Raw genomic sequence first — 26,888 nt, forward strand, 5'->3', positions numbered from 1 at the left:
GAAAGTGGTATTAAACCCAGCAGGGAGAGAGGAAGCGCCTCAGGTAAGGTAAGAATTTGAATGAATTTAAATTCATTCATTTGACATAAAGCTAACAGATTTTTTGCCAGTTTACAAATTGCCAAAGCCTAAATGGTTCACTGAAGAAACTCATTGATACCTTCTTGGTGGTAAATACCATAGATTTGCTAACCTGGGGGATTTAAACATTCATGTTGGCAAGGCCTCATATTCAAAAGTTCCACAGCATATCTCCTCTCTTACCTTCCTAGGACTCAGATATCACTCTGAGTCAAACCCATACAACTGGTCACATCTCAGATCTGATCTTTGGAGAAGATTTGGTGTTAAGAGGACACCACAAGCCAGTCACTATGTTGAACAGTCATTAAGGATATAACTTGTCAGGAGCCAGAGCAGCAGCAAGCTAAATTGCCCCCAACTGGCACTGACTACCTGAGTGGTTCTGGCTGCCAGTGCCTCAACTACTTTCAGCTGCCCCAGTTGCCCACATGGGTGTGACTACCTGCTTATAAACAGCAGCTCTTTCAGTACCTAGCAGACTGATCCAGCATCTTTTTTCTTTTTTGTCTAGCCTTGAGCTTTTGACTCCTTGGCTAGGGACAGAACTTGCACATAAACCAAAATGTAAGTGATCAGAAACCAGTTCAGATCTGTAATGCAATAGAAGTGCAGTGCACACAAACCACTTTCAACATGGCTGAAACTGATTTAAGATAAATCTGGATGGATGTAGTATCAGACTTCGCTGATTTAAGATAAGCCAGTTTATTGAACTTACGTTCCAGATCCCCTCCAGATTCAAGTTTACTCCAAGTCTCCCAGCATCCTGGGATGCTTTACACCTCCCTGCAAATCCTTCCTTGCAGTGTGGGTGGGTTAGCCTGGGCCTAAGCTGTCTGCTCCAGCCAAGCATGGAGGCATGCTCTAGTACCCCTTGGCTTCTGGCTTGGGCCACTGAAAGCATGTGACTGCATTTCTGGAATCAAAACTGAATGTCTGTTTACTTGCTTATTGGTTCAATCTGCATAGTTTAAACTAACCTGTGAAGATTGAATTAGTTCAACCCCAGGCTTTTTGATTGTGTGTATGTAGCCCTTGTTCTTAATTCCTTGGTTCCTGCCTTTTGATTCTTAGTTTCCCAGTTCCTGAGTCCTGCCTCTTGGTTCCTAGTTTCCTGTTCCCTGGGTTCTAGTTCTTGACTTCTTGGTTTCATCCTTGTTCCTGGCTTCTGCCTGCTGGCTCCTGCTTGCTGACCCCTTTGTTCCAGACTTGCTGCCTCATAACTCCTCAGTTCCCTCCCATGCTCCTGACTCAAGTTCAGACCTCTATTTTCTGACAGCTGGCTTGTGGCTTTAATTTGGCAGTCTACCACACCCCAGTCCTGTACAGCTATGGTTGCCAGTTCTGAGGGATGAGTTCATGGAGGTCACGGCTTATGGCTGTGCCTTGGTTCTGTGACACCCTGGACCATATAAAGAGGGGGGATACTGGTGGAATACAGTTTGAAGCCCAAACACTTTCTCAAAGGCAATGTTTAATCTGTATTGCTTGCCAAAAGAATGTTCTTTTCAGACTCTGGAATTGCTAAGGAGCTACTCAAGGCAGTGTGCTGCTTCAATAATCCTGACTGCCTTCAGTCCACAGAAGAACCTAATGCAAAATGTTGCAAACAGTCATTGTTTCAGGATTTGTTCAGGAAGTCTTCTCAAACTGCAGGGACCTGCTTCCCCTCTGTTAGCCAAAGAACAGTCATTTTCCACTGTCAGAAGTTAGTTCGTTTCCGTGTCAAGAAGTATCGGTCCCAGAAGAAGCTGAAAATCTTACTTAGGCCTTTCACCAGCTGGGGAAAGAAAGTTGGAACCAACTCTTGGCCAGAGTACTAGTGCCTCATTCTAGAAATCCTTTATTTCCTTCTTCAAATATGCAATTGTCTAACCAACCCAGGCTGCTTACAGGTGTATGTTAGATCTGGCCAATTACTATCCATTGTCAAGCCTACTATTTCTGAGTTAGATCATAGAGATATTATCAGTGAGGAAGAATGATCTAAGATTAGGGCATTGTGACAGTTGTGCCTCCCTGGGGCCGCCTATTCGTGGCCCCGCAACACCGATCAAGGGCCAACCGCCCGCCTCCTCGCCTGCCATGCCTTGTTGTTATTTTGATTGATTGGAAGATCTTAACCAAACGGGAGGCTGCCTATTTTTGGTCTCAGTGCCTTAGGCACTATCTGCAGCTCCTTTCCTCCCCTTATACTGCAGCCCAAGCCTCGCAGATGGTGCTGGTATGATCCGACTTGGGCCTTGTTATTATGTCTTGGCCCTTTGTTTGCTCTCGGGGCGCGTTGCTGCCCCTCCTCACTCTCGGGGCTTCCCGCTGCCCCCTAGCTCCAGGGCTTCCTGCTGCCCCCCCCCCAGCTCCGGGCTGGGCCAATGCGCCCCCAAACAAAGCTGCACCCTCTCCAGCGCTAGGAGACCCCACGCTATCGTGGAGCTCCTATGAGGCCGCCTCCAACCCCTTATAGCCTCACCCAGTCCTCCGGTGAAACAGAAAACGCAAAATGCAAAGCCCCCGGGCTACAACATAAAAGCTAGACCGTTCTGGCCAAAACACAAATCTCTCCCTACCAGAGAGAGAGAGAGCGCATCGACCCCCAGCAGGAATCAGGGGATGTTCCGACCGTCAGAGCTCTCCCCTTTGTTCTGGCTGAGTTCCTCCTCCCTCGGCCGCCGGAGGGGAACTGCCCTCCTGGCCTTCTGCCTGGGCTTAAGAAGGACTAAGCTCCACCCCTTCCTGGCTCTAGGTTTCCCTGGTTGCTAGGGCAACCAGCACCTGTGCAGTCCTGATGACTGACAGATGCGCTTCCCCCTTTCCGTCACTAGAGGTCTCTCCTGAGCCATTCCTGCTCTCAGTTGCAGGGCACCTGAGAGCTCTGCGACAGGCATGGTCCTGGGCTTCAGGAGAATTGGGCTACATTTCCTGTTCTGCCACAGACTTTCTGTCTAACTTTTGCAAGTCACTTAAGACCAGACTCTCAAAGGTATTTGCATGTAACTCCCATTGCCATCAACACTAACTAAAGTCTGTTAGAGTTAAGTGTCTAGATATCTTTGAGAAACTTATTCCCAGTTTTCATACACCTCCATTTCCCATCTGTATTGCTTCCATTACATCATAGCTGCGTTGTTAATGTATATACATTAAAGAACTGGAGGCACTTTGATACTGCAGTACTGAGATGGTGTCTGTACCTAGCAGTAGATATCCAAATACCTGCTACAAGCTTATTTGATTGATGCTAATATTCCAGACTCATCACAATCAGGATTCAGACGGAGCAGGATGTAAGACAAGCAGCGTTTATTTGCACTAACAGATGATGATTAGATGTGGATAAATGGAGGGAAGTTATCTCTTCTCATCCTCCTGATCCATTCCGTAGAGATATTGTTTTCTTTCTGAGAGAAGTGGCCATAGACCATGGAAATGGACTGATACACTTCCTCCAAAGGGGGAAGCACTTAAAGCATAACAATAGGAAAGTATACTTCGCCCACTAAACCAGGGGTGGGCAAAATATAGTCTTCAGGCCTAATCTGGCCCACCAAACCATTCTATCCAACCCAGAGGGCCCCTAAAAATTCTAGAAAATTATTTTTTATCTGCCCCTGGCTGCCTGTCAAAGATGACAGGCAGCCAGCAGCAGTAGGACCCAGGGGGAGCCTGTGGCAGGACCCAGCAGCTGGGCAGCAAGACCAACCTGGCTGCATCCAGCCCCAACCTGAAGCCTCTGCAGCTTCTGACCACATGATCCTGGAGCTGTTCCCTGCCTCCCTCCATCTGAGTGGAAAGTAAAATAAGATCAGATGGAGGGATGGGGGGGAAAACGGCTGTGAACCACCCAGCACCTGGGTGGCCCATGGTGCTTGCTGGCTCAGCTGGAGCGAGAGCAGGAAGCAGTGGGCAGGGGGTGGAGGGAAGCAGCAGTGGGGAGGGTGGGGCATGGGAGCAGTGGGGGCTGCGGGGACTGGTGCGGGAAATGGTGAGCAAGTGTGCAGGAGGGAAAGCAGGGAAACAGTGGCAGCAGCTCTTAGGTGTGAAGCCAGTGCAAATGCCATGGGATTGGCAGGGATCCAGGGTGGGGTGGCAGGAGTGCGGGGCCTGACCACAGGGTCTGCCTGGCTGCATCGCATGAGGCTCGCATGCAGTCTGCAAGAGCCGTACACAATGCAGCCAGCAGCCTGGCGTGCATACGCATGCTCTCTCACACACCATACAGTAGGACTGCATTTTGAGCTATTATGCAGTCACCCCTAGATGCATTTTGTAAACATACAAATCAGTACAAAAATATTTTTAAATAAAATTAAAGTAAGTTATAGTAGATATAATTTTTTTGTATACGATTGGTGGGGGGGGGGAGTTCTGGTTTCAGGATTGCAGCACCCTTCCTCCCAAAGGGAGTACTTCCAGGGCAGGACAAGGGACTTCTAGTAGGAAAAGTGAGGGGTTGGGGGCTGGACTTGCAGTCCCAATATGGTGACGAGGGGGCAGGGCAATTGTCAAGGGGTGGGTCTATCCATGCAGCCATTGACAGCTCTCTGAAACTCGGTAAGCATCCCTCCATCCAAAATAATTACCCAGCTCTACACTAAACCCTTCACCCACACAGTAATTATGACTCAATTATCTCTCCGATCCTGTTTAACATCAACATATAGCCAGTGAGTGAACTGGTAAAATGAGCACAGAAGTGCCAGCAATGCATAAATGGCACCCAGCTCTACTTATCTATTACAGTGTATAACAGTACCACTACCAGCTACATGGTTCACTGGATGGATAAGTGCAGTGATGAGAATCATTTTGATCCTAAAGCTTCAACCACCTTGATCCTAAATGAGCCATTGATAGTGCTAGTAAGCAGGAAAAGCACTTTGAGGAGTTTGCGGTCTCACTGAGTTGAAGATGCAACCCATGGTTGTTTGCTTGGGTTCATAGTTCAGAAGTGCTCCTGGATTCCCTACTGATAAGTTCCAGCTAGATAAACTTTGGTTACTGTAGTATTCAGGTGACTGTACAGACAAAGAAGTTATTTTAAATTTGTCCACCTTTTTGGATTGTCTTTCTAGCTATTATTGTGAAAGCATATGCTTTTAAGTGTTACAGGAATATCTTTCTGAATCTGCAGTTAGCTTTAAACAGCTCAAGGGACATCAAAAGAGATTATGCAACTACTTCACTACAAATTTATGTATATTTAGTATTTATGCTTATTTACTGCTTTTGAGATCCAACTTATGGCCAGCAACTGCTTTTGAAACTTTGGCCCTAGCAGTTTAACTTTTATCTTAAATATCAGGGCAATGCTTTGCTTGTACAAGCATCACACGTCATGACTGTCAGTGAAAAGGTTGTAAAAGATTTTTTCCATCCCTCTAGCGTGATGGCCATCTCTATAGCATCTAAGCACCTTAAGCCTGAATGGGTGAAAGTCAGTGAATGTAATGTTACAACACCTCAATGAACTGGTTAGGTATCGTTGTCTTTTTTTATAGTTGGTACTGAGATACAGGAAATGCACACATCTTATCCCAGGTTACATCAGGACTTTACACCAGACGTTGGGATAGAATCAGCTGTTCTGGATCCCAGTTCCCTGTCTTGGCCACCAGACCAGTAAATCAATTTGTATTCGTTTGACCCAAATTGTCCGTGGCCTCTGCACGACTTCTTAAATGTGGAGGGATGAGCAAGAGGCTTCTCCTGTGGAACAGCTGTTAAAGGTTAATCATAAAAGTCACTGGAGAACACAGCCGCTACTTGTTACTTGAGCAAGCAGAATCAAACTTCTGAGGATGAGGGAAGAGTCTGAGTCATAGCACTGCTCCTGGTCTGTGGACTGAGGCTGGTATCAGGGGAGCCACACTGCACTAATCTAGTGGTTGATATAAAACATGTGCCTTCTGTGCACAGGAAGCAGCACCAAGAGAGATAATGCCTGTACAACCCCCTTAATGTTACATGCTGTAATCTAGCACTTTATTGTGTGCAGTGTAAGTCCATGGTCCTGTTCAAAGAAAAAACAAAAGTATATTCATGAGTTGGTAAAACATAAAGAGTTATTGTGTTTTTTGATGGGCAGTGTGTAGAAAGATGCGATCCTGCTTACCGACTGAACAAAGTAGAAGGAACAATGAGTTAGTGAAATGTGTCTGACTTTTACCATGGTTATGTTGAAGAAAAAGAGAAATAAATTACCATGTTTAAGAATGGTTTGTAAAAGTCAGACTTTCCTGACTCTTAACATGAATATTAACACTGTCCCATCAGTATTCTGTGTAGACTTGGATTTTGAAGATCAGAAAATGGAAAAAGATAGCTCAGGTCAGCCTGGAAACAGAATGGATCTAAGTATAAGGAAAGTGACGACAAACAAAAGGTTGATGTCTGTTCCTCTGTCTAGACCTCTCTGTTGAAAGCACTGTTTTCATAAGACTCAGACAGAATTCATTTCCATACAGAGTCCTTAATGGTTCCTGTCAGAACAAAACAGCTGGGAAACATATGGTATCCATTTCCCTGTATCACTTGGAAAAAATTTCACATGTAAATAAAACCAACATAAAAGTGTGGCCCTTTGAACTTAGAATTTTATACAATATATAAATAAATCAGTACAATGCGTTCTTTGTATTGACCCACTAAGTTATGTGTCTTTTTATTACTATTATTTTTATTATTTCCTGAGAAGTATATTCTCAGGAGCTTCCAAAGATACCAAGGTAATATTCACACAGCCCCAAGTACTACAGCTTTAATAACCTTGCTGAAAAAGTATATAATTGCTTCTTAAGGAAGGTGTTTGGTACAAATTGTGTATGTGATCACAAATTAAATTCCACTGATATTACACACATGGTTAATGTGTAATAAATCTATTATGCTTATGTTTGTGCTGTTAAATTTTAGAATGTGTTAATTCTTGATAAAAGTGATCTGAAAAGGAAACCACATTGATGTGATTTATAAATATAAAGGAGACTCTTCATCAGGATATCACTGATTCTGGGAGTCAATAGATATTACAAAATCTAGCAGGGGAGCACAGGCTGTAGAGGAGAATGGGGCTGTGAAGTAATTGAATTATCCCTCCCACAAAGCACCAGAATGGCATAAACAAAAATATTCTCAGTTCTTCTGCAAACATTTTCCATAAAAATGGACACAATTCATCAATACGTTTCTACTTGCAAAATAACAGTCCCCTGTGAACAAATTTCAAAACTGTCAACCCATCCTACTTTTATACACCCAGAAAAATACCCAACTGCTACAGGACAGTCCAGTGAAATAAAAAGAATAGAGCTTGTCTTGGAGCTGTCCTGAATGCCAGTAGGCTCAATTTTTGGTTTTTCTGATTACAAATAATTTTGTTCTTGGCATTGAAATGGTATGTATGTGGTATGTGGCATTTATAAGAAATGTATTTTCAATAATATTTGTGTATGTGGTATGTGGCATTTATAAGAAATGTATTTTCAATAATATTTGTGTCTCGTATTCCTGTAGCAGGAATAAGATTAACCATAAATCTGCTTACATATAAATGCAGCATGTTTTCAGGTAAAGTGTATTCCCCATGTTTTGTCATGAGTATTGCACATTCTGAAGATACAATATAATAAGCATTTATATTTGATACTGATAGTTCTAAATTTTACTCCTTTGTTTCTGCAGTTTCCAGCACCAGCTGGAGCTGTGGCGTTTCAACTCTTATTGGAAATGCACAAAAACCAGGAGGAATTACAGATATGTGCAATAAGTTCAGACCAGTGAAGAGGGTTTCCCCACTGAAGCACCAGCCAGATTGCTCTGAAAACAATGAAAGTGATGACCAAAAGAACCAGAAGGGGGAGTATGAGAAAGGTAGTGATTCTCACTCTGCACCTCAGAACGATGATCAGTGCCCAGGAGATGGAGAGAACCTTAAAAGTAAAAGCGTTGAGGCCGGAGTTTTGCTTGGGGAGCTGGAGCACTACGACCTGGATATGGATGAAATTTTGGATGTGCCTTACATTAAATCAAATCAGCAACTCGCTGCTTTTACTAAGGTGGCACCAGAGAAAAAGATTTTGGGTGTATATTCAACACTGAATGGCCTTAGTGGCAAGACCAGCTCTGCAGGGAACGCTGAAAACTTGCCAGCCAGCACAACACAGTTTTGTGTTCTGTCCCCTGTGAAAAACTCTCAGTTGAGAAAAATGCAGCCCATTGTCCTTGATCAGCACAAGCATTTAAATGAAGAACTAGAGCTTTCCCAGCCTCTAGTTAAATGTAGTTCAGTCCACGAACCCGAGTCCCAAAGCAAGGGCTTCCTCAGCAGAACGTTTGCTGATCCCCAGGCTCATAAAACTGAGAAGACTATGCCAAACTGCCAGCTGAGGACTTTTCATCTGCAGACTGCAGTGACAGAAAATAAACTTGATGAACTGAACAGTAATATAAACTGGAACAGTGTAGGAGGCCCAGAAGAAAGGAGTGAAGATGTGAAAAAAAATAAAAGTATCCTAAACATTGTGAAAGAAGGGCAGATATCATTATTGGTAAGTGTCCTCTTTTTCGTAAAACATGTAGAAAAGAACACTATACTGATAGTTTAAATCAGTCGGTTGACTTCATGTGTATCGTGCACAGCAAATCTGTGCACCCTTAATTAGAAATTGAGGGTACAAGTTTTCAGTTGAAAGCTGTGGAGTTTAAATCACATGTATAGCTAAACTAGCAATAACTTTAGGTAGTTACAGACAAAAATAAACTGAAATAATCTAAAATAAAGAGGCTTTCAATTGTAGAATCCACTTGTGCAATACATTTGAATCTGAATGGAGTTCTTTCAAAGTGTTTGCAGTTCATTTTGTTCCGTTATTTGTCATTTACATCAGTTACTTCCCATGAGAACAGAGAGGCTTCTGTTGTATTCTAATTATTATGCAGAAGTGTTCGTGTCAATTGGTTGCAACAGCATTCGCAGACAGGAGTTTACTCTAAAGCCTGACTGCCCTCTGTCCCATATGAAGTTTTTAGTTAGCTCCAGCTCCGTGAGCAGACACCATCAATACTCGTTTCCAAAGAAACAAGATCCAGGTTAACAACAGGATGCAAGGTGAGGAGACAACTCGCAAAGACTGTCAGAACAGTAGCATATGTGCACAAACTATTTTGTACTGATTTTTTTTTTTCAGGTTTAACATTTTAGAGTAAGCACAGTGTCATTTTAACACTAACCAAAACAGTTTTTAAAGACTAGAAATGGGCAGAGGAATCTGTCACAATACTAAAGGAGAAATAAAACCAAGTTATTCATCCAAAAATTAGAAATAAAGAAAACCAGTTTTTTGGGTATATTTTTAAAAAATCTAAGAGAAACAGACTCATCAAGTGCATGGATTAGCTAATATGCATAGTTACATGATTTTATCATGGTTACTCTTTTGTCATCCTTTTTTAATCTCTCTCCTGTTATTTCTTAAAGCCACTTGTTATATTTTGCTGTAAAAATAGATTTGGATGGGATTACATGTTACCATATGTCTGTGCAGTGTAGCACAATATTCGCAGGCGTTATTACAATGCAAGTTTTATTAATGGAATCAGTTCACAAATTAGCATAACATTCAGATGTCATGGAGCTGAATTACATTTTTCTTTGTATTTAACACAAACTGAACTCACTATGGACTAAGATAAATTTGGCCCTTGGCACATACATTTACTGGGGAAGCATCATGGACACTTTAAATTGATGTTTTCCTAGAGGTAGTAGCATAAAAGAAAAGGGACAAATCGTAAGACATGCAGTTAGACTAGAAAATAATATGCATGTTTTATTTTGTTTGACAAAATAATACCAAGAGACTGTGTCAAAAAACATGACCTTTCATAGTAATTGCATGAGACTGCTATCAACAACATAACCACTATCTAGTCCTTTATCCTGGGTGCATCTACACGAGATGCTTACTGCACGTTGGCTTAATAACAGGGCACAATAGCATGCCACAGCAAAAACAGTGCTAATACCCTACTGCACAGTGTTGTTAGTCTAGTGCACTGTAAGCGTTGCTAAATAACCGTGCACTGGCACTACTGTACAGTAATTTTAGGTACTGCACATTTAACTAGTGCTTTATTAAGGAAGTAGTAAACTAAATGTGCAATATCTAAAGTGCATTAATGAATGTGTAGATGTGCCCCCTGTCTCTAATATAAGCCAGTCTCAGCTTGTTTACAGGAAAAGTATAAAATCCCTATTATGGACAAGTAGAACATGCAGGGATATTTCCTTGTGTTCTCACAAACTGTTTGCCTTGTATGTTGAACCATGAAGCTTACATTTCTAATTGCACATGTGATATACTGATTTTTCACCTTTTTCATACTCTTTTTTTCTTTTGCACAGCCACACCTGGCAGCAGACAATTTGGACAAAATTCATGATGAAAATAACAACAATCTGTTGCACATAGCAGCATCACAGGGACATGCTGAATGTTTGCAGCATCTCACTTCTTTGATGGGGGAAGACTGTTTGAATGAACGGAACAGTGAACAACTAACTCCAGCTGGGTTAGCAATAAAGGTAACTTGGTTTTAAAGCTCCATGATGGCTGTAAATAATATTTATATCAACAGGATGTTACTTTTCAAGACCTTTTCATTCAATTGGGTAAAAAATGGGCGTAGAAAAGATACTTCTAAAGTTGGCTGATATCACACAAGCAAATGAAAATATGGTACTGTTAAAGAATTAATTTGTCATAAACCATTGCTTGTTTTATAGGTGATTGTTGGTTGATACATTAGTCTAACTTTAAATCAGTTAAATTTCTGGGCATTAAAGAAAGACTGTTGAATTTTGTATTTATACCATTTTCAGTTATTCGCATTAGAATTTCTGTGAGTAAAGGACTCCTTTATTCATCATAATGGTGTCTTGGTTTGTTTTTTTTACTAATACAAGTATATCATTAAAATGAGTGTGAGAGAGTGTTTTCAAAGTACTTTTTGCTTGGTTCTAAAACTTTTTTAAAGGTACCAGATCTGAACCTGACACTTCTTAGTCATCCAAAGCAGACTGGAGTATCAAACCTCACTTAACATTTACCTTCTAAATAGCGCAATATGCAACCCATCAGAAACTACAGAAAATAATTGCATGTGAGAATAAGTTAAAACTTCCAGGATATTCTGTTATATAGGAAAGCATGACTGTGCTGCACTAAAGTATAGTGGTGCAGAGGAAAGTTTACAATTGAACAATTTTTAGGGTCTTTAGTAAATATGGTTTAATGCAATCACTTTCAGTAGGTACCTCAGCAAGAAACTTGGGAATGGGAAATACTATACAAGAGTTTGTTTCCGTGGTTATTTTAATGTTCTTCATAGGAAAAGTCTCGTAATTGATACAGGCCTGGCAAGATCTGTACTACGAAAAAAATCTTTGAGAATTCAAGAGATTAGCCTTTTTAGTGAACCAGTATCCCAATTATAGCATTAGAAAAGCATTGTATTTTAGCAAGTGTCATCTTTCAAATTAAGAGATGAATTTGATGTCTATGTGCCATTGGTAGTTAATTGGTTTTCCTAGTTTGCAGAATCCTAACTGCACTGATCTCTTTCTTCTTAGCAGTGGTGTCTTAATCCATTGCTTCAGTTATCGTAGGTGCCATAATAATACAGATACTCAACAAGAATAACCTACAGAGTATCCTTTAGCTATTTGACAACAAAGACATAAATACAAAAGGTCGAAAGGCCAGAGTCAACTGCTCCCAGGCACAGTGTCTACACCTGTGCCTGGGACTGCAACATTTTGAGCCAGGGCAGAGCAGCCCCAGGCTGACAGAAACCCTGGGGGGTCAGCCCAAGGCTCCAGGTGGTGGCACTGGGTGGCAGAGGGGCTGGCTGGGGCACAAAGATGGTAAGGTGCAGGACTAGGTAGCCCCTGCACTTTAGCACCCTTGCATCCCAGCTAGCCCCTGTCACCATCTACACGTAAATGTAAGTACTCCACTGTAAGTTGGTACTGTTGGGGAGGATACCACCATATGACATAGTTAATTAATTTACTGCAACCTAATACCAGTGCACGTGTAGATGGTGGCAGTTTGCTGTGGAGCTAATTAATCTACTCTGCAGTAAAGGGCACGTGGAGATTCACCCACTATCTACTAAGTTTTGGGGAGTAGTGAGAGGAGTAACACAAGCAGCATTTTACATTCTGAAAAATGCACATTGTGCAATGTGCATGTAAGTATTGCTTCACTTACTCTTGAAAGGCAACCCCATATGAATTGCTCTTCAGTAACCATTCTATGTCAGGAACTCCCTATAGCTGATTTTAGGAGGGAAAGGCAGAACAGTTTGTTCATCTAAAACTGTAGGGTAAGTTGAAGTAGGGAGAACATTGCCAGTAGCCAAATTGTAATTGGTCCTGGGCACCAGGATACAAAAGCATATTATTGGCTGATGTAGAAACAACCTTGGAAAAAATCGGAATGATTTATGTGACAGTCACAATGTATAAGTGATTCTGATGGAATTTTTACTATTTAGTAGATAATGTTTTTGAATCTGAAGCAGCTGGATTTTTTTTAACTCTTCCTCTCCTCCATTTAGAACGGTCAGTTGGAGTGTGTACGGTGGATGGTGAGTGAAACGGAAGCTATTGCCGAATTGAGTTGCTCTAAAGATCACCCAAGCCTTATTCATTATGCAGGTTGTTATGGTCAGGTATGATTCCATTTTAAATCAGTGTTTTTAGTTTGTAAAAGAGGTTGATTTGAATGGTGACACAAGAATTCCATTTTGCAGTGTTCGTAACAAACACGTTCTAATGGCATATATGTTCATTTTTTAAGTACAAGCTTTCTTTTTCACCCCGTGTCTAGCAGGCCCCCCCAAAAGTGCTTAATAATCAGGGTGGTTTAACCTTTATATTCCTCTGAATTTCTACTGTCAAGCTATAATTATTAGCTGCCAGTACAATTAGGTGTCACATTTGATTAGTGCTCCTTTCTTTCAATCTTGGAAACCTCTCATAAAAGAGATTAGTCATCTCTTCGTAGTCCCTGGGGGATTTCTTGGCCACATCCCCAAATCACTCAGCAGTCTGGGATAGTCTCCTTTTTTGGAGACAATAAGCCAGAATACTTCAGTAAAATGTGATAGTTTGGGAATTCAGTGCATTGGCAGTGATGTGGGGTGTAGGGAAACATGAACTGCATCTGTTTAAATCAAGCCAGTTTAATTGAGAATAACTTGTAAAAGTGTGTTGTAAATTCACCCTTACTGCACCTAAACTCCACGTAAGTTGAGTAATAGGGAACCTCAGAGTACAACGTTTGAATGATCATGACAACTAAACCAAACAATATGAGTGAAGTTGTAACTGTAGGTTATGACAGTCCACTTTCCTCAAAATGACCCTGCAGTAAATCCATCCAAGAAACCCTTTATTAGTTCTACCAGAGTATTGACCCTGTGGGAAAGATAGTAGTCTTCTGGTTTCTTTGGAAGATGGACCACTGCCACCCCCTACTTCCTTCAGTGCACATTAGAGACAAGGAGCAGTCCATTGAAATTCTGGGCCGTGTGTAGACTAAATGAGGGGCAAGCATGCATGACTCTTTAAAGCGAGCTAAATGCTTTTGCACCACTTTAGCGGTGTTGGTGTTTACACACCTCAGCAGCATATTGCACATTAATTCCAGTCACTGTAGGAAATTTGGCAGTGTAACGTGCCTTACATGACTTGGGGTGCAGCAAACTAAAACTCCTCTGCAGAGTTTTAGTTTGCTGTCCCTACAGCTGTGGAGCAAAGCACCGGGCTCTGTGCAGCTCATTGGCTCTGCAGGCAGCCTGGCAGCAGTCTAGGAAAGCAGATTTCGCCCAAGAAAAGTAGTGAGCCAATCTCTTTCTTTTTTTTTCCCCCATTGGAGCCTGCTTGAGCTGCCCAGGAGCCTGGCGCTTCCCTCTGCAACTGCGGTGCCCCCTGGGACTACCTGAGCCGGGTGCCTGTGGGCAGTGTTGCCACTGCCACAGAGGGAGGCACCAGCCTCGCACCCCTCCCCCACCCAGCCCAGGAACCACTCCATTTGTGGGCAGCTCACCCTCCCCTCCCTGCCAGAGGGGCAGGTAAGTCAGCAAGGTGTGCGCACAACACAGGGTTTAATTGGCCTTGAATTGAAGCAGTGTTTTTTAAAACCCACCACTTCAGTTTAGGGCCCCCCGTTTGTCTACACATGCCCCTGGATAACCGTAATGGGGAAGTCGCTCATCAGCCTTTGTTTCACTGTCTATAGTAGAGATCTCTATTACGGAAAAACCTTATTGTCAACATTATTTTTCCCCTTGGTTATTTTTGTGCTCTCTAAAAAAAAAAAAAAAAAAAAAAAATCAGTCACTCTAACAAAAAAATTAGTCCTTTAGAATGGGTAATGATAGGACAGCAGAATCAATACATAGTGGCTTTTATGACAAGAGGTTTTTTTTAGCCATCTCTATTGGTGAGTATTAGGGCCCTGCCTGAAATGCTAACTGATACCAGCCAGTCTGGGGTGTGACTTCCTTTGGTGCTTTATTCTCACTTTTTGAATGTAAGGAACAAGGGTGGATGCTACAGGGAAAACCCAAGAAAAGAAGTGTAGTATGAATTTACATTAGTAGCAGTGTTCAAATCACATTAAACATGAAACTCTTAAGTAGGGTAGCATTAGACTAAGTATGTAGGGCAGTATTATTAGAATCCAATTGATTTTCACAGAGCTGCTGATTTATACTAGTAGAGGATCTGCTACATTGTCTTAGGCTCTATTCAGAGCAGAGTAGAAGCTTGCACCGATTTATAGTGACCAGCCCCAGTCAACCAAGCTTAAACCTAGAAAAAGTAATAAAAAAATATTGCCAAACCTGTGCAGTCATCTGAATGCCAAGTACATTTCACATGAAATACATTTTTTAAAAAAAGGATCTAATTCCATAAGCATCTTGCAAACTGGAAAGAATGTTGAGACAGAAAAGAAACCAGACATTTTCTATAAAGATCGTAGCCAACCCTGGTAAGGGAGAAAAAAGTTGAAAAATTCTAATGCACAGTTAGCTATCCAAGAAACTTTAATTTATTCAACAATTATGGATTCAAAAGATAACCTGTGTAAATGCTGGCCTTGGCAGAATTACAAGGGTAATATTTTTGCAAGGGAGAACTGTCATTGAATAGTTTTCTAATGGATTCGGAACATTCATTATTTCTTCCAGGACAAGGCATACGTACCATTTTGTTTCTTTAGTAAATAGTGCTTATAACGAGCAGTGCAAGGATTAGACTATTTGTGTCAAAGCCTCTGTGTCACCCTTACAGGATTCTAAGGCATTAAATAGATTGCATCCTATGCTGTCATCCCAAAGTCTACCCTTAGAAAACCCAATATCCCTCTTAAACCAATACAGGGTAAGATAGCCAAATTAGTCAATGAGAGTAATGGGTCCGGTTACAGATGCAGTCTGAAAGCTCCACAGTGTTAATCTTTTGTTTTTATTCCAATTAATAATTAAAAATGCCCTTTGCTCATCCATCCAACTATCCATTCTATTCAAGAAGTTAGCTGTCCAGAACAAAAATCTGCAATATCACTGAAGGATGCTATAGCGTCATTTTAAAATACCAGTTTAGGGCACTTCTTAAATTTCTTGTATTGGTTTTTCTTTTAAACTAGCCCCACAGTTCTATATGGGTAGGTTAACCTTAGATGTTGCAAGATGAGAATAACAAGCCTTGAGATCATCAAACATAATTGATAACTGATCGATACCTACAATATATAATTGATGTGTATCAAACATTAATCATTTTACTTTATTTGGTTCTTATAGATTTTCTTTGAATTTAATTTAGCTGAAGAATGTGCCTGTTTACAAGAATCTTCATTTTCCAAAGGCACTAAGGCCCATGAGTACCTGTCTTAGATTTTACCTTCCACTCACCCCAGAAATATGCATCAGGTACAGAAGAACACTCAACCTAGGGGAGATGCATAGCTCTTGCATTGTTTCAGTGGGAAGCCCTTGCCCTCACAGAAGCTAATCTTGCTCGACCCAGTGAAGGGGGTCTCCATTATCTCATTGAGTACTTCAGCACGTACTTTGGTGTGTCCATCATGTCAGGTTCCAGCTGGTTAAGAGGGGAGATGGCTTATTTAGATCCAGTTCCTTAAAGGGCTTGTGTCCATCTGAAAGAAATCAACACTGATGTTAATATAAACAATAACACTGATGTTAGTATAAACAAATGCAGGGAAGGATTCACCTCTGGCATGTTTTCATAGATTTTCATAAACATTAGGGCTGGAAGGGACCTTGAAAATCATCAAGTCCAGCCCCTGCCCCAGGGGAGGAAGTCAGCTAGGGTCCATTAGGGTCAAAGGATCCCAGCAAGATAAGTATCCAAACATTTCTTGAAAAAGTCCAGAGTAGGTGCCTGTACCGCTTCTGGAGGGAGTCTATTCCAGGCCCATTGGTCTTTGTTATCCCTTGGGGCACTCTGGTGAACAGACATTCCCCCAGATCCTGATGTGCACCCCTTACATACTTAATGGCAGGCACCAGGTCACCCCTGCCTGCGCTTTTCCAGGCTGAAGAGTCTCATGGCTCTCAGCCTCTCATCATAAGGCCTATTCTCTTGCCCCCTGATCATGTGCACGGCTCTCCTCTAGATTCTCTCGAGCTTCTTGACATCCTTCCTGAATTGTGTAGCCCAGAATTTGATGCAGTACTCCAGCTGCGGCCTAACCAAGGCCGAGTACAGCGGGAGAGTGATGTCCTGAGATTTACTTGAGAAGCATTTATGGATGCAAGCCAGACCTTTTTGTTTGCTTTACCAGCTGTGACATCACATTGGCGGCTCATGTTCATCTTGTGGTCAGTCGTGACCCCCAAGTGTCTTTCAGCCATGGTGCTAGCAAACATAGCGCTGCCGAGCCTGTAAGCATGCTGCGGGGTGTTGTCACTCCTCCCCCCACCCCAAGGTGGAGTACCTTGCATTTTTCGGTATTGAACATCATCAGGTTTATGTCCGCCCACTTACTAAGCTTATCCAAGTCAGCCTGGATCACCAGCCTATCCTCAGGTGTGGATGCTATGCCCCAAAGTTTAGTGTCATCGGCGAACTTGACCTGTGCACATTGTTGATAAAGATGTTGAAGAGAACCAGTCCAAGGATAGAGCCTTGGGGGACACCACTGGTCATTGAGTGCCATAATGATTCACTTCCATTGACTACTATTCTCTGGGTCCAACCTCGGAGCCAATTTCCCAGCCGTCAGACTGTGATGTAGCCAAGGCCACAGTTGGCCAGTTTTTCCAAGAGGAGGTTGTGGGACACCAGATCACTTTTTTAAAGTCCAGTTATATGGTGTCAGTCTCTTCTCCTTTGTCTAGGTGATATGTCACCTGGTCATAGGAGATGAGATTGATCAGGCAAGCCCTACCCATGACAAACCTGTGCTGGCTGTCCCTCAGGATGTTGCCATTAGCCAGCTTATCAAGAAGGGTCTCTTTAAAAATTTTCTCCAGAATCTTACTGGGGATTGAGGTCAAGCTGATTGGCCTGTAATTCCCAGGATCTACTTTCCGCCCTTTCTTGAAGATGGGCGCCACATTAGCCTTCTTCCAGTCTTCAGGTACTTTGCCTGAGCACCACAGGTTTTTTAAATAGTTTTGCCGATGGTTGGGCTATGACACCTGCCAGCTCCCTGAGTACTCTAGGATGTAATCTGTCAGGACCAGCTGACTTGAAGATGTCCAGCCTCTCAAGATGTTCCTTTACAAGGTCTACACTGATGCTGGGTAGTCCCTTTGGGCTGATGAAAGACTGACATGAAGTACCCATTAAGCAGGTTGGCTTTTTCCTGGGTGTCGGTTATCAGTTGTCCCATTTGGTTCAGCAGGGGTCCAAAGTTGCGCTTGCTTTTTTTCCGACTCCCTACATATCTGAAAAAGGACTTTTTATTATCCTTGATATGAGAAGCCAGATGGAGTTCAGTTGCAGACTTGGCTTTCCTGGTCTGCTCCCTGCAGGCACGGACCAGTACTGAGTACTCCTTCTTGGTGGTTATTCCAGCCTTCCATCCTTTATAAGTCTCTCTTTTTAGGCATAGGGAGTCCTCACGTTCCCTGATGAGCCAAGGGGGTTGCTGTGCCTTTCTGCTAGCCTTCCTCCAAAATGGGATGCACAACACCTTGTGCTGTCAGGATTGCTCCCTTGAGGAGCAACCACTCATCTTGGACTCCGCTTCCTGTCAAGTCATGGTCCTTAGGGCCTTGACAATGAGCCTTCTGAGTTTGTCAGAGTTAGCTTTCCTAAAGTCAAGGACTTCTGCATTGCTGACTGACTTGCCAGCTTTGCAATGGATAGTAAAGGTGATCAGCTCGTGGTCACTATCACTCAGCTTTCCATCAATTCTTGCATCACTGACTAGATTATCCCCTTTGGCAAATACCAGGTCCAGCAACACTTTACCTCTTGTCAGCACATACTCTTCTTGAGTCAAGTAGAGCTCGTTCACCCACGTGAGGAAGCTTTGCAACCAGTCATGGTGATGCCAGTGTCCATCTTAACCACCACACTGCTGGGGCAAAAAGTATTTGCTTAGGAACTGAGACGCCTCCCTTGTGCTCAGTGGATTGAACCCATGCCTCCTATTTCACAGGAACTTGTCCAAAGCATGCACTAGGCAGTGCTGAGAGCATTAACCCCCTCCCCTCTTGAAGCTAAGCTATTGGGCAGCCCAGAGTGAAGACTCATGGGGTCAGAAGGCAAGTAAGCATGATGAAGAGTACTTCTGTAGCCCAAGAAAGAGAGCACTCTCCTGGATGGGGGGAGGCCTTCTGTTCCTGATGCAGTTTGTATGTCTTGCCTCATGAATAAAATCAAGTTACCCAGAATTAAAAACCAGGGGCCAAATTTGTACGGGCCTCAACTTTAGTGGTATACCTACAGTCAGCTATTTTTCAAAAAATTGCCAAGATTACCCTTAACCTTCTACCTATTCAAGTTTCAGAAGCAATGAGGTGACTTGTAATCGGCACAGTACAAATTATGATTTTAGGTACAAAATTGGAAACTAGATTCCAAAGGTAGGCCCTTTACATGTACCAGAGAAATTATACGTACATTTGTAAGCTACAGTTCTTTTAATTTTACACAAGCATTTCTCTAAAATATGTGTAGGTTTTAATGCTAAATAAGCCAAAAGGCATCACCCAGAGAAAGCGTAGTCTATTTTCATTGCTGTCCAACACCAAAGGCATGCTAGAAATTATTCAAAAGAGAATTGTACAGGGAATCTGGAGTCATCTCCCTGGTAGGCTACTTCAATCAGAGCAAAGCTAAGGAGAAAGATTAAGTACCCTTCCTCTCACCGTGTCATAAAAAAGGGAGGGAAAAGATAACACTTGAAGGGAAAGATAAAGAAGATACGTTCCAGATGGGCTGACCGTCTGAAGTAATAAATTGAGATCCAGGTGGCTGAGTGAGTTGGGATGATTTTGAGGGAGACCATTTGCTCTGCTTGGACATTAAAGCTCTCCGGTACTTTCCATAAGAAGTGGGTCTTGTCCTCAAAATCCTTAGTTTCCCTATGTAACTGTTTCTGGCCTTAGTCCCCAAGGCGGTTACATGTCAGCACTTGTGTATATACATGTGTCTTGTCCTGCAAATGTGTTGTGTAAGTACTGAATTCAGTGGAGAGACTGAAGTGCTAAAGGTTAAGTATGTACATAAGTAGGTGCATGATTGATTTGGGCAGTTATCTGTAAAACTCTTTGGAATTAAAGTCCTATATGACTGTAAAATAATGCAGAGCAGTGAAGCCAAGATGACTTGTTAAAAATGTAAATGGAAAAAGTTTAAAAAAACAACAAAACAACAACAATGAATAAAACATTTTTATTCAAAACAGTCTTCAACCAGAGAGAATCATTTAGTCACCACTGAGATGAAAAAGCAAAGAACATTCCTATAATCAACTGTAATTTAAAAGGGTTTGCTGGGGGGAGGTTTATAATTAATTTAATTTGTAGTTTTATTGCAGATTTTCAGTACTTTCAGAAGGGCACAGACAAATTTAATCTAAGGAAGCATGTAAGCTTACTACAATGTAGAACAAATGACCCAAATAATCTTGATGTGGGAATAAAACAAAATAAAGCAACCTAACTACAGTAAAAGCTCTGTTATCCGGCATCCCCCGGGAATGGGGGATGCTGGTTAATCAAATGTGCACCGTCTGGTGCACTTCCTGACGTCAGTGTGCCGGGGGATAGGGAGGGGGGCCCCATGCAGGCTGCTTTGCCCCAGGCTGTGGGCCAAAGAAGTGACACAGAAAAACTCAGCTTGCGGTGGCAAAACCAGAAGTCCCCCGGAAGTGGTACTGCCGGTTTCGCTTTTGCTGCAGCCCTCGGATGCCGGTTAATAGAGCTTTCCGGCTAATAAAGTGCCGGTTAACACAGCTTTTGCTGTACAAGTATATAAACTGATTGGTGTTATGGAATAAATCAGCTATAAATGTATATTACACAAAAGGGGGAAAACAAAGCAAATTGTTTTAAAATAGCATTTTTAAGATTACAAAATCAACAGGAAATGCCAGAATTAGGGCTCTTTGTGCAATATAAATTCAGGCCCTATGTATGTATGTATGTATGTATGTATGTATAACAATGGTATAATATCATGATCTCACTCAGCCCTGGTTCCTTCCAATTATATGCTTTTTCCATTCAATTCTATTTCATACCCACAAACTCACTTCTTTGTTAGATATTTCCTTCTACCTTCTCCTCTCACCCCAGTGGTTCAGTCCCAGTCCCATTTCCTAGACAATCCCAACTTCATCTGAGATCTTCATTTTACTCATTTCCTGTCCAAATGTCCCCTTCCCATCCTCTTTTTTCCTCCAAGATTTCCAGACCCAGTTTCTCTGACCAGTCTTGGCTCTTTCTCCTCGGTTGTAGTCCCAGAGGGGTTTTTTTCACCATACAATTCCAGTTTCCACAGTTCTGCCACTTTCTCCCTCCCCTACTTTTCAGCTCGGCAGGGGCCTCATTGAAATCATGGAGGAGACAAAGCCCCTGCTTTTAGTTTTGGTTCTCAGCCAGGCCCAACCTGGTCGTGGGCTCGAGTGGTGATGGAATTTTTGAGGAATTTATCTGCCGAAGTTCAAGAAGATGGTGTTGTGCATCTGGGAAATGCTATTTCTCAAAGACTTACAATTCACCAATTCTGCACACATTAGGGGCTGACATAAGGTGTATCATTCAAAAAAAAAAAAAAAAAAAAAGCTATCCTCCCACATTAAGTCCTTGCTTCAAACCTAATACCTTTCAAACAAACATTTGTCAGGCTTTAGGCAAACCAAATCATCTTTTCCCCTTACCTTATTCTTGGAAACAGCTGAATTCCTGGCTCAAGTTTTCTAAAAAAAATCAGCTCAAGGCAAACACCAATCCTTGGTAAAGCTTGGCAGAGTTATAAGCAATTGAAAACAGGGTGTTATGGTGGGAAGTAACAGCAAGCATTAATGATAGCTGGTCTGCAAGAAAGACTTACGGCTTTTCTTGTTTCTTTCTTAACTCTTGTTACTTTTCTTTGCCCCAGGAGAAAATCCTGCTTTGGCTTCTTCAGTTTATGCAAGAGCAAGGAATATCACTGGATGAAGCTGACCAGGATGGTAACACTGCCGTTCATGTAGCAGCCCAACATGGTTACCTAGGGTGTATACAGGTAGAGTACCAACACATTTATTTCTGAGATCTAATTTAAATTTAAAATTGGAAAGTAGCAACCCTTAACAGTTTCTATAGGTTAAAAAGGTGATAACTCCTGAGGTGGGGGGAGTTCCCTCAGCCCTAGCTCCACATATATCATGCTTCTATAAACTGGTGAAGGTACCTGGGAAGAGATCAGCCCCCCGTCCTCAAATAAATGCCAGCTGAAAGAGGCATCCAGCATGAGATACTAGAGATGAAAGAGTTCCTCCATCCCCTGCTACACCGTGGGGTTACCAGGGGTCTTAACACCGGGGATCCTCTCACCAGAGTCAGATTTCCAGAGCCCAGGGATGGGCATTCAGTCATGGCTCCCAGGTGCATGCCTAGTTTTTAAAGATCCCAGGTGTTGTGAGCCCAGCATCAGAGAAAAGCTCCCCAATGTCAAGCTCATGGCACCCTGGACCTGTAAAAAAAAAAAAAACAAAACAAAAAAACAAAAAAATACCCTGGTCTGGGGAACAGGGAGGGGCTTTGCCCTGCTGCCTCCTTCCCTCCCAAAGACCACCAGAAATCTTTCCTGGAAGGGAAACATGCACGCATTGTAGCCTGCAGCCACTTTGTCTTCCCTGCTCTCCATGCCTTTCCCCAGCCTAGGGTGATCACAGTCTGGGGAAGGTACTGGGAATCTTTCTCTGCCTCTTTACTCCCTACTGGGGACCAGGAGGAGTGAGGTAGCTGCTGTTCCCTATGTCTTCCCCACACCAGAATCACCCTGGTGTGGGGCAGGGGCAGATAGCAGGGGAGGGAGAGTAGCTGCAGGCTGAAATGCCTGTACACTCCCTCTCTTGGAAAAACTTCCAGTGGTAGAAATTTCTCAGATATTCCCATTACTAGCAATAAATGCCTGTTCATGCCCTTTGAAAGATATCAGATAAGACTCTGTACAACTTACTCTGAGATTCTCAGCACATCTGTGCTAACGTTGTCTTAAGTTTTAAGACAATTGCAAAAATGATTTAGAAAAAAATAGATGTAAGAAATGCAAAATGTGCAGGATCTACCAGCTGGCAATACTGTCATAATTTAAGGTTATCAAATTTGACAGTATCCCTTCGAGTGTGCAGTAGCTTAAAGAAGTACCTAGCAAATAATGTTAAGTTAAATGGTGATGATTCATATACATGCTTATAAATGAAATTAAACCAACTGTAGAAAAAGCTGTTTCCTTTTGAAAAACTAAGGCCTTTTTACACGTGCTGGTAAAAGTGCCATGAGATCTAATACACAATCCCACATCTCCTTCCATGCTACACATGCAGAAGGCATGTATACATGCTATACATACATGCAGAAGGCATAATTGTCAGAGGTCTACTTAAATTGTGGTAAGACAGAGTTACTTTGCAGCCCACTTGCAATGTGCAGAGCTGATTTCATGGTATTTCATGACGACCCCACCTCTCAGTGGAGAGGCAGTGCTAAGAGTCCTGCACCTGACAGTCTGTACCTGTGTAGCCAGGACTGAGAGTCCCATTAACTGTGGGGACTCAACCCTGGAAGCCGTGGAGCATATCCAGGACCAGGAGTCCTGTCAGTAGCGGGACTCTTAGCTCTGGCAGCTGTGAGGTACTGCTGTAATCCTCCAGCCCCAGGGGGTGTGGAGCACCCTCTGTCTAGGAGATTGCAGTGCCTGCAAGATTACAGCAGCTGCAATTTCCTAGCCTCAGGGGAATTGTGCTCCTCAGTGGCTGGGAGATCGCAGCAGCTGCAGTCTCCCAGCCACAGACTCCCTATACATGCAAATTAAAGCTGAATAAAAACCAGCTACGTATAAAGTTATTACACATTTGTGAGCAATCGCTTCATAGCTGGTTGGACCTTTTTAAGCCCCATAGTTAATTTGCACATGAAGCCAGTCCTAAATTTATTGCACAGTTAACAAGGTAATTGCGTAATAGATATAATATGTAGAATGGGCCTAACTTTAATAAACTGTGCTGATTTTTTTTTTTTAAATAAATGTTCTACTTTTTAATAATGGATAAACAAAACAAGAAAGATATGAATTGTTTTAATGAAGCCATTGGGGATAAATACAAAAAAAAATCTAACCCCAGCAAATTAAAATCATTATTTATTATTAGATAATTACAATGCTCTACCTTTACAAGCAGAGCCAGTGGCAGGATCCATGAAAACATGTAACTTAATACAATCTCCTGCCCCAAAGATCTTACAATTTTATTTTAAAATAAAGTGCAAGAAATGATGTAAAAAGTAAGAGACAGTTGGGCTTAGAAAGCCAGAGGCAACAGTAAGAGGAAAAAAGGTTATATAAGGTATAGGCAGGCTCTCAGGCTTTCAGTCCTGCAGTTATCTCTTGTGGAATGCTGTGAGCAACAGGCATGTTCCAAAACAGTCAGCACAGTCCATACCTCTGTTCAAAATCTTTCCTTTCTTGGTGGTTGGCTTTATAAACAAGCGAGCCCAAAATAATCAATGTGAACAGCTTTGGGCTGAAGTGTAAAAATTTCCCTCCTGGCCTTAGACGCAAGATTCTTCTAATCAGCAGGGCAGCTCTGTCCCTCCTTTCCTTCTAGACAAGATAATGAGCTGCATTTGCCATAAGTTAAGTGTCCTATTATTGTTTTTGGAAAAAAAAAAAAGGGGTGGAGGGGGCAGCCAGCATCCAAGGTATAATCAGATGAGTCAACAAAAGAAGCCAGGAACATTCTTTCATCATCTGCACACTGTGCATGCTTTTTAAAATACTAATTGCTTGTAACCATCTTGAAAAATTATATTAATTCTTAGCAGCGTAACAACATGCTCTGATCAGTGCATTTGTCTGTAAATTGCCAAGCTCAATTACGCCCCAACCAACACACTACTATAATGCACATAAATAATAATTCTAAATGATCAAGGCCTGAAAGGTTCAAAGGGTCAGCATGAATATATCCCTGAATTTAACCATACCTTTTGAGGTCCCCCCTAGACCCAAACATGTGTCTTCCCCACACAGCTCTCTCTCCTGGAGCCTCATGCTTATCTGTACTTGGGCTATCACCTGGTAAACAACACCGGAGAGGTCTGTTACCCCCTTCCAACAACAAATTGACTGTGGGATGTAACTAGGTATATTGTTCTCATATTACGTTGCTTAGCAACTTTCCAGATGCTTTTAGCTTGAGAACATTGTGTGCTGTGCACCTAGAATTCATCTATATTATTGCCAGATTCCAAGGGGGTGAAATTTACTCATCCTGCTCCCCATCTTCACAAAGCAAATAGTCCTCCCAAGAGTAAAATTGGTGGAGTCTGGGATTCCATTAGCTACCAACGAGGCATTGGACTGCTGCCTTTCATTAGAGGCCTAGACCAGAGGACTGGAAGTTGGGAATAGCGGCAATGACCTTAAAAGGCAGAAAAGACAAATCTGGCAATTGCAGAACAGGAAATCTTTGTTCATCATCTGAAAAACTGATTAAAATAATAAATGGATAGTGTTTTTGTTTTTGTTTTCTTTTAAAAAGCACAGCTTTGCTAAAGGAAAATTTATTAATGTATTTTTAATTTATTAATGCCAGATTTTTTTGAGTGGATTTGCAATATTGCCCATCCCCCAAAAACCCTATAGGCCAAGGGAATAGCACATAGTTTGCTTTGCTGATGTTTATTATACCCAGGGATTCTCCTGTGCCTGGGAAATTGCCAGGTGAGCCAGAAGGGGGGTCACTAATTTCAGAATAAGGGCATTTTTTTAAATCTGAGCCACTTAATGATTTGCAGAGAAAGACAAACTTGATACAAGTATATTTAAAAGAAGGTATTGTATTGTCACAAAATAAACTTGGTAGATATCCAAAAGCTAGCTCTCTGGTTTTATTCACTGGTGCCAATCATGCTGTACAAATCTGGATTTAAAACTAAAGGTTCACTGATGGAGATTTTTGGGGCTGACACCGATAGGCAGTATTTAAGAAGGCATATCAGCCAATACCAATCTGACTTCTGATACAGCTGCCTCCAACTGGTAAGTCCAGTGTGGTGAAAGGGAAGGGGCGTGGGGGTGGGGGGGTGCATATCAGTACCCCATGCGGTGAGGGAGGGGGCAAAGGCAGGTGCTGCCTGGGTGGGGCTGGAGCCGTAGCTCATGGGTGGGGAGGCGACTCCCATCACTACTTTCACCCTGGAAAGGCATGGGGGGGGTACATGCCCCTCGAATCTGCACAGGGTGGGGCAGGCTGCAGCCAGGGCTGTGTGGGGCTCTTCTCGTTGGGGGCTGGGTTCATAGCAGGTGCTGGTGATGCAGGGGGGATGCTGCATCCACCCCAGATTTCTCAACCACTCTGCTCCCAGCATCACCACCTCCAGCTGCCCACTCCAGCCCTGGCTGAACGCTCTACCTCCACCCACAAGCCAGGGCTGTCAAGCAGCAGGCAGTGGCGGTGCTGGGAGTGGAGCAGAGGCAAAAGTTGGGATGGATGTAGCATCCTGCCTACGCCCACTCCAAGAAGAGCCCCTGCGCAGCCCCAGCTCCAGCCAGCCCTGCCCAGCCTCACGTGGGTCCAAAGGCATGCTCACTCTCAAGGTGCAAGAAGTGGTGGGAGCCACCTCCCTCCCCCGCCAAGCACCATGAAGCCACGGTTCTGGCCCCACCCCAAGGTAGCACCTGCCCCTGCCCCCTCCCTCACCATGGAGGGCATTGATCTGCATCACCCCCACACCCCTTTCCTCCCTTTCCACCACACCAGATTTACAAGCTGGGGATAGATCTCCATACTACTGGCTTTGTTCCTCACTGCCTGAGTGCTGCGCTGCGGCTGTGCACAGCGCAGGCTTTTATCCGCCTCATCAGGCCAATATCCAATACAGGCAGTTTTCTTTATATCAGTACTGATCCGATTATCAGACCAATGTATTGGTTATAAAAGTTATGCTGTGTACACAAAATAGCAAAAGATGCAATAATTAAGTTTTCCCTAGGACTGAAAAAAAAGGAAGGAAAAATATGCTTTTTATAATCAACT

At 42.7% G+C, this 26,888-nt stretch overlaps 1 protein-coding gene across 2 annotated transcripts in view; it reads left to right on the plus strand.

The window, feature by feature from the left end:
* SNCAIP (synuclein alpha interacting protein) overlaps positions 1-26,888 on the plus strand; it is a 72,558-nt gene that overhangs the window by 19,085 nt on the left and 26,585 nt on the right. For both annotated transcript variants that reach the window (XM_019555030.1, XM_019555031.1), the window contains exons 3-6: positions 7,765-8,630; positions 10,487-10,666; positions 12,706-12,819; positions 21,743-21,868. In XM_019555030.1, coding sequence (XP_019410575.1) covers positions 7,765-8,630; positions 10,487-10,666; positions 12,706-12,819; positions 21,743-21,868 — 1,286 coding nt within the window. The remainder of the gene's footprint in view (positions 1-7,764; positions 8,631-10,486; positions 10,667-12,705; positions 12,820-21,742; positions 21,869-26,888) is intronic.

This window comes from Crocodylus porosus, unplaced genomic scaffold (assembly GCF_001723895.1).
Source record: "Crocodylus porosus isolate Cpor-Errol unplaced genomic scaffold, CroPor_comp1, whole genome shotgun sequence".
Taxonomy (NCBI): domain Eukaryota; kingdom Metazoa; phylum Chordata; order Crocodylia; family Crocodylidae; genus Crocodylus; species Crocodylus porosus.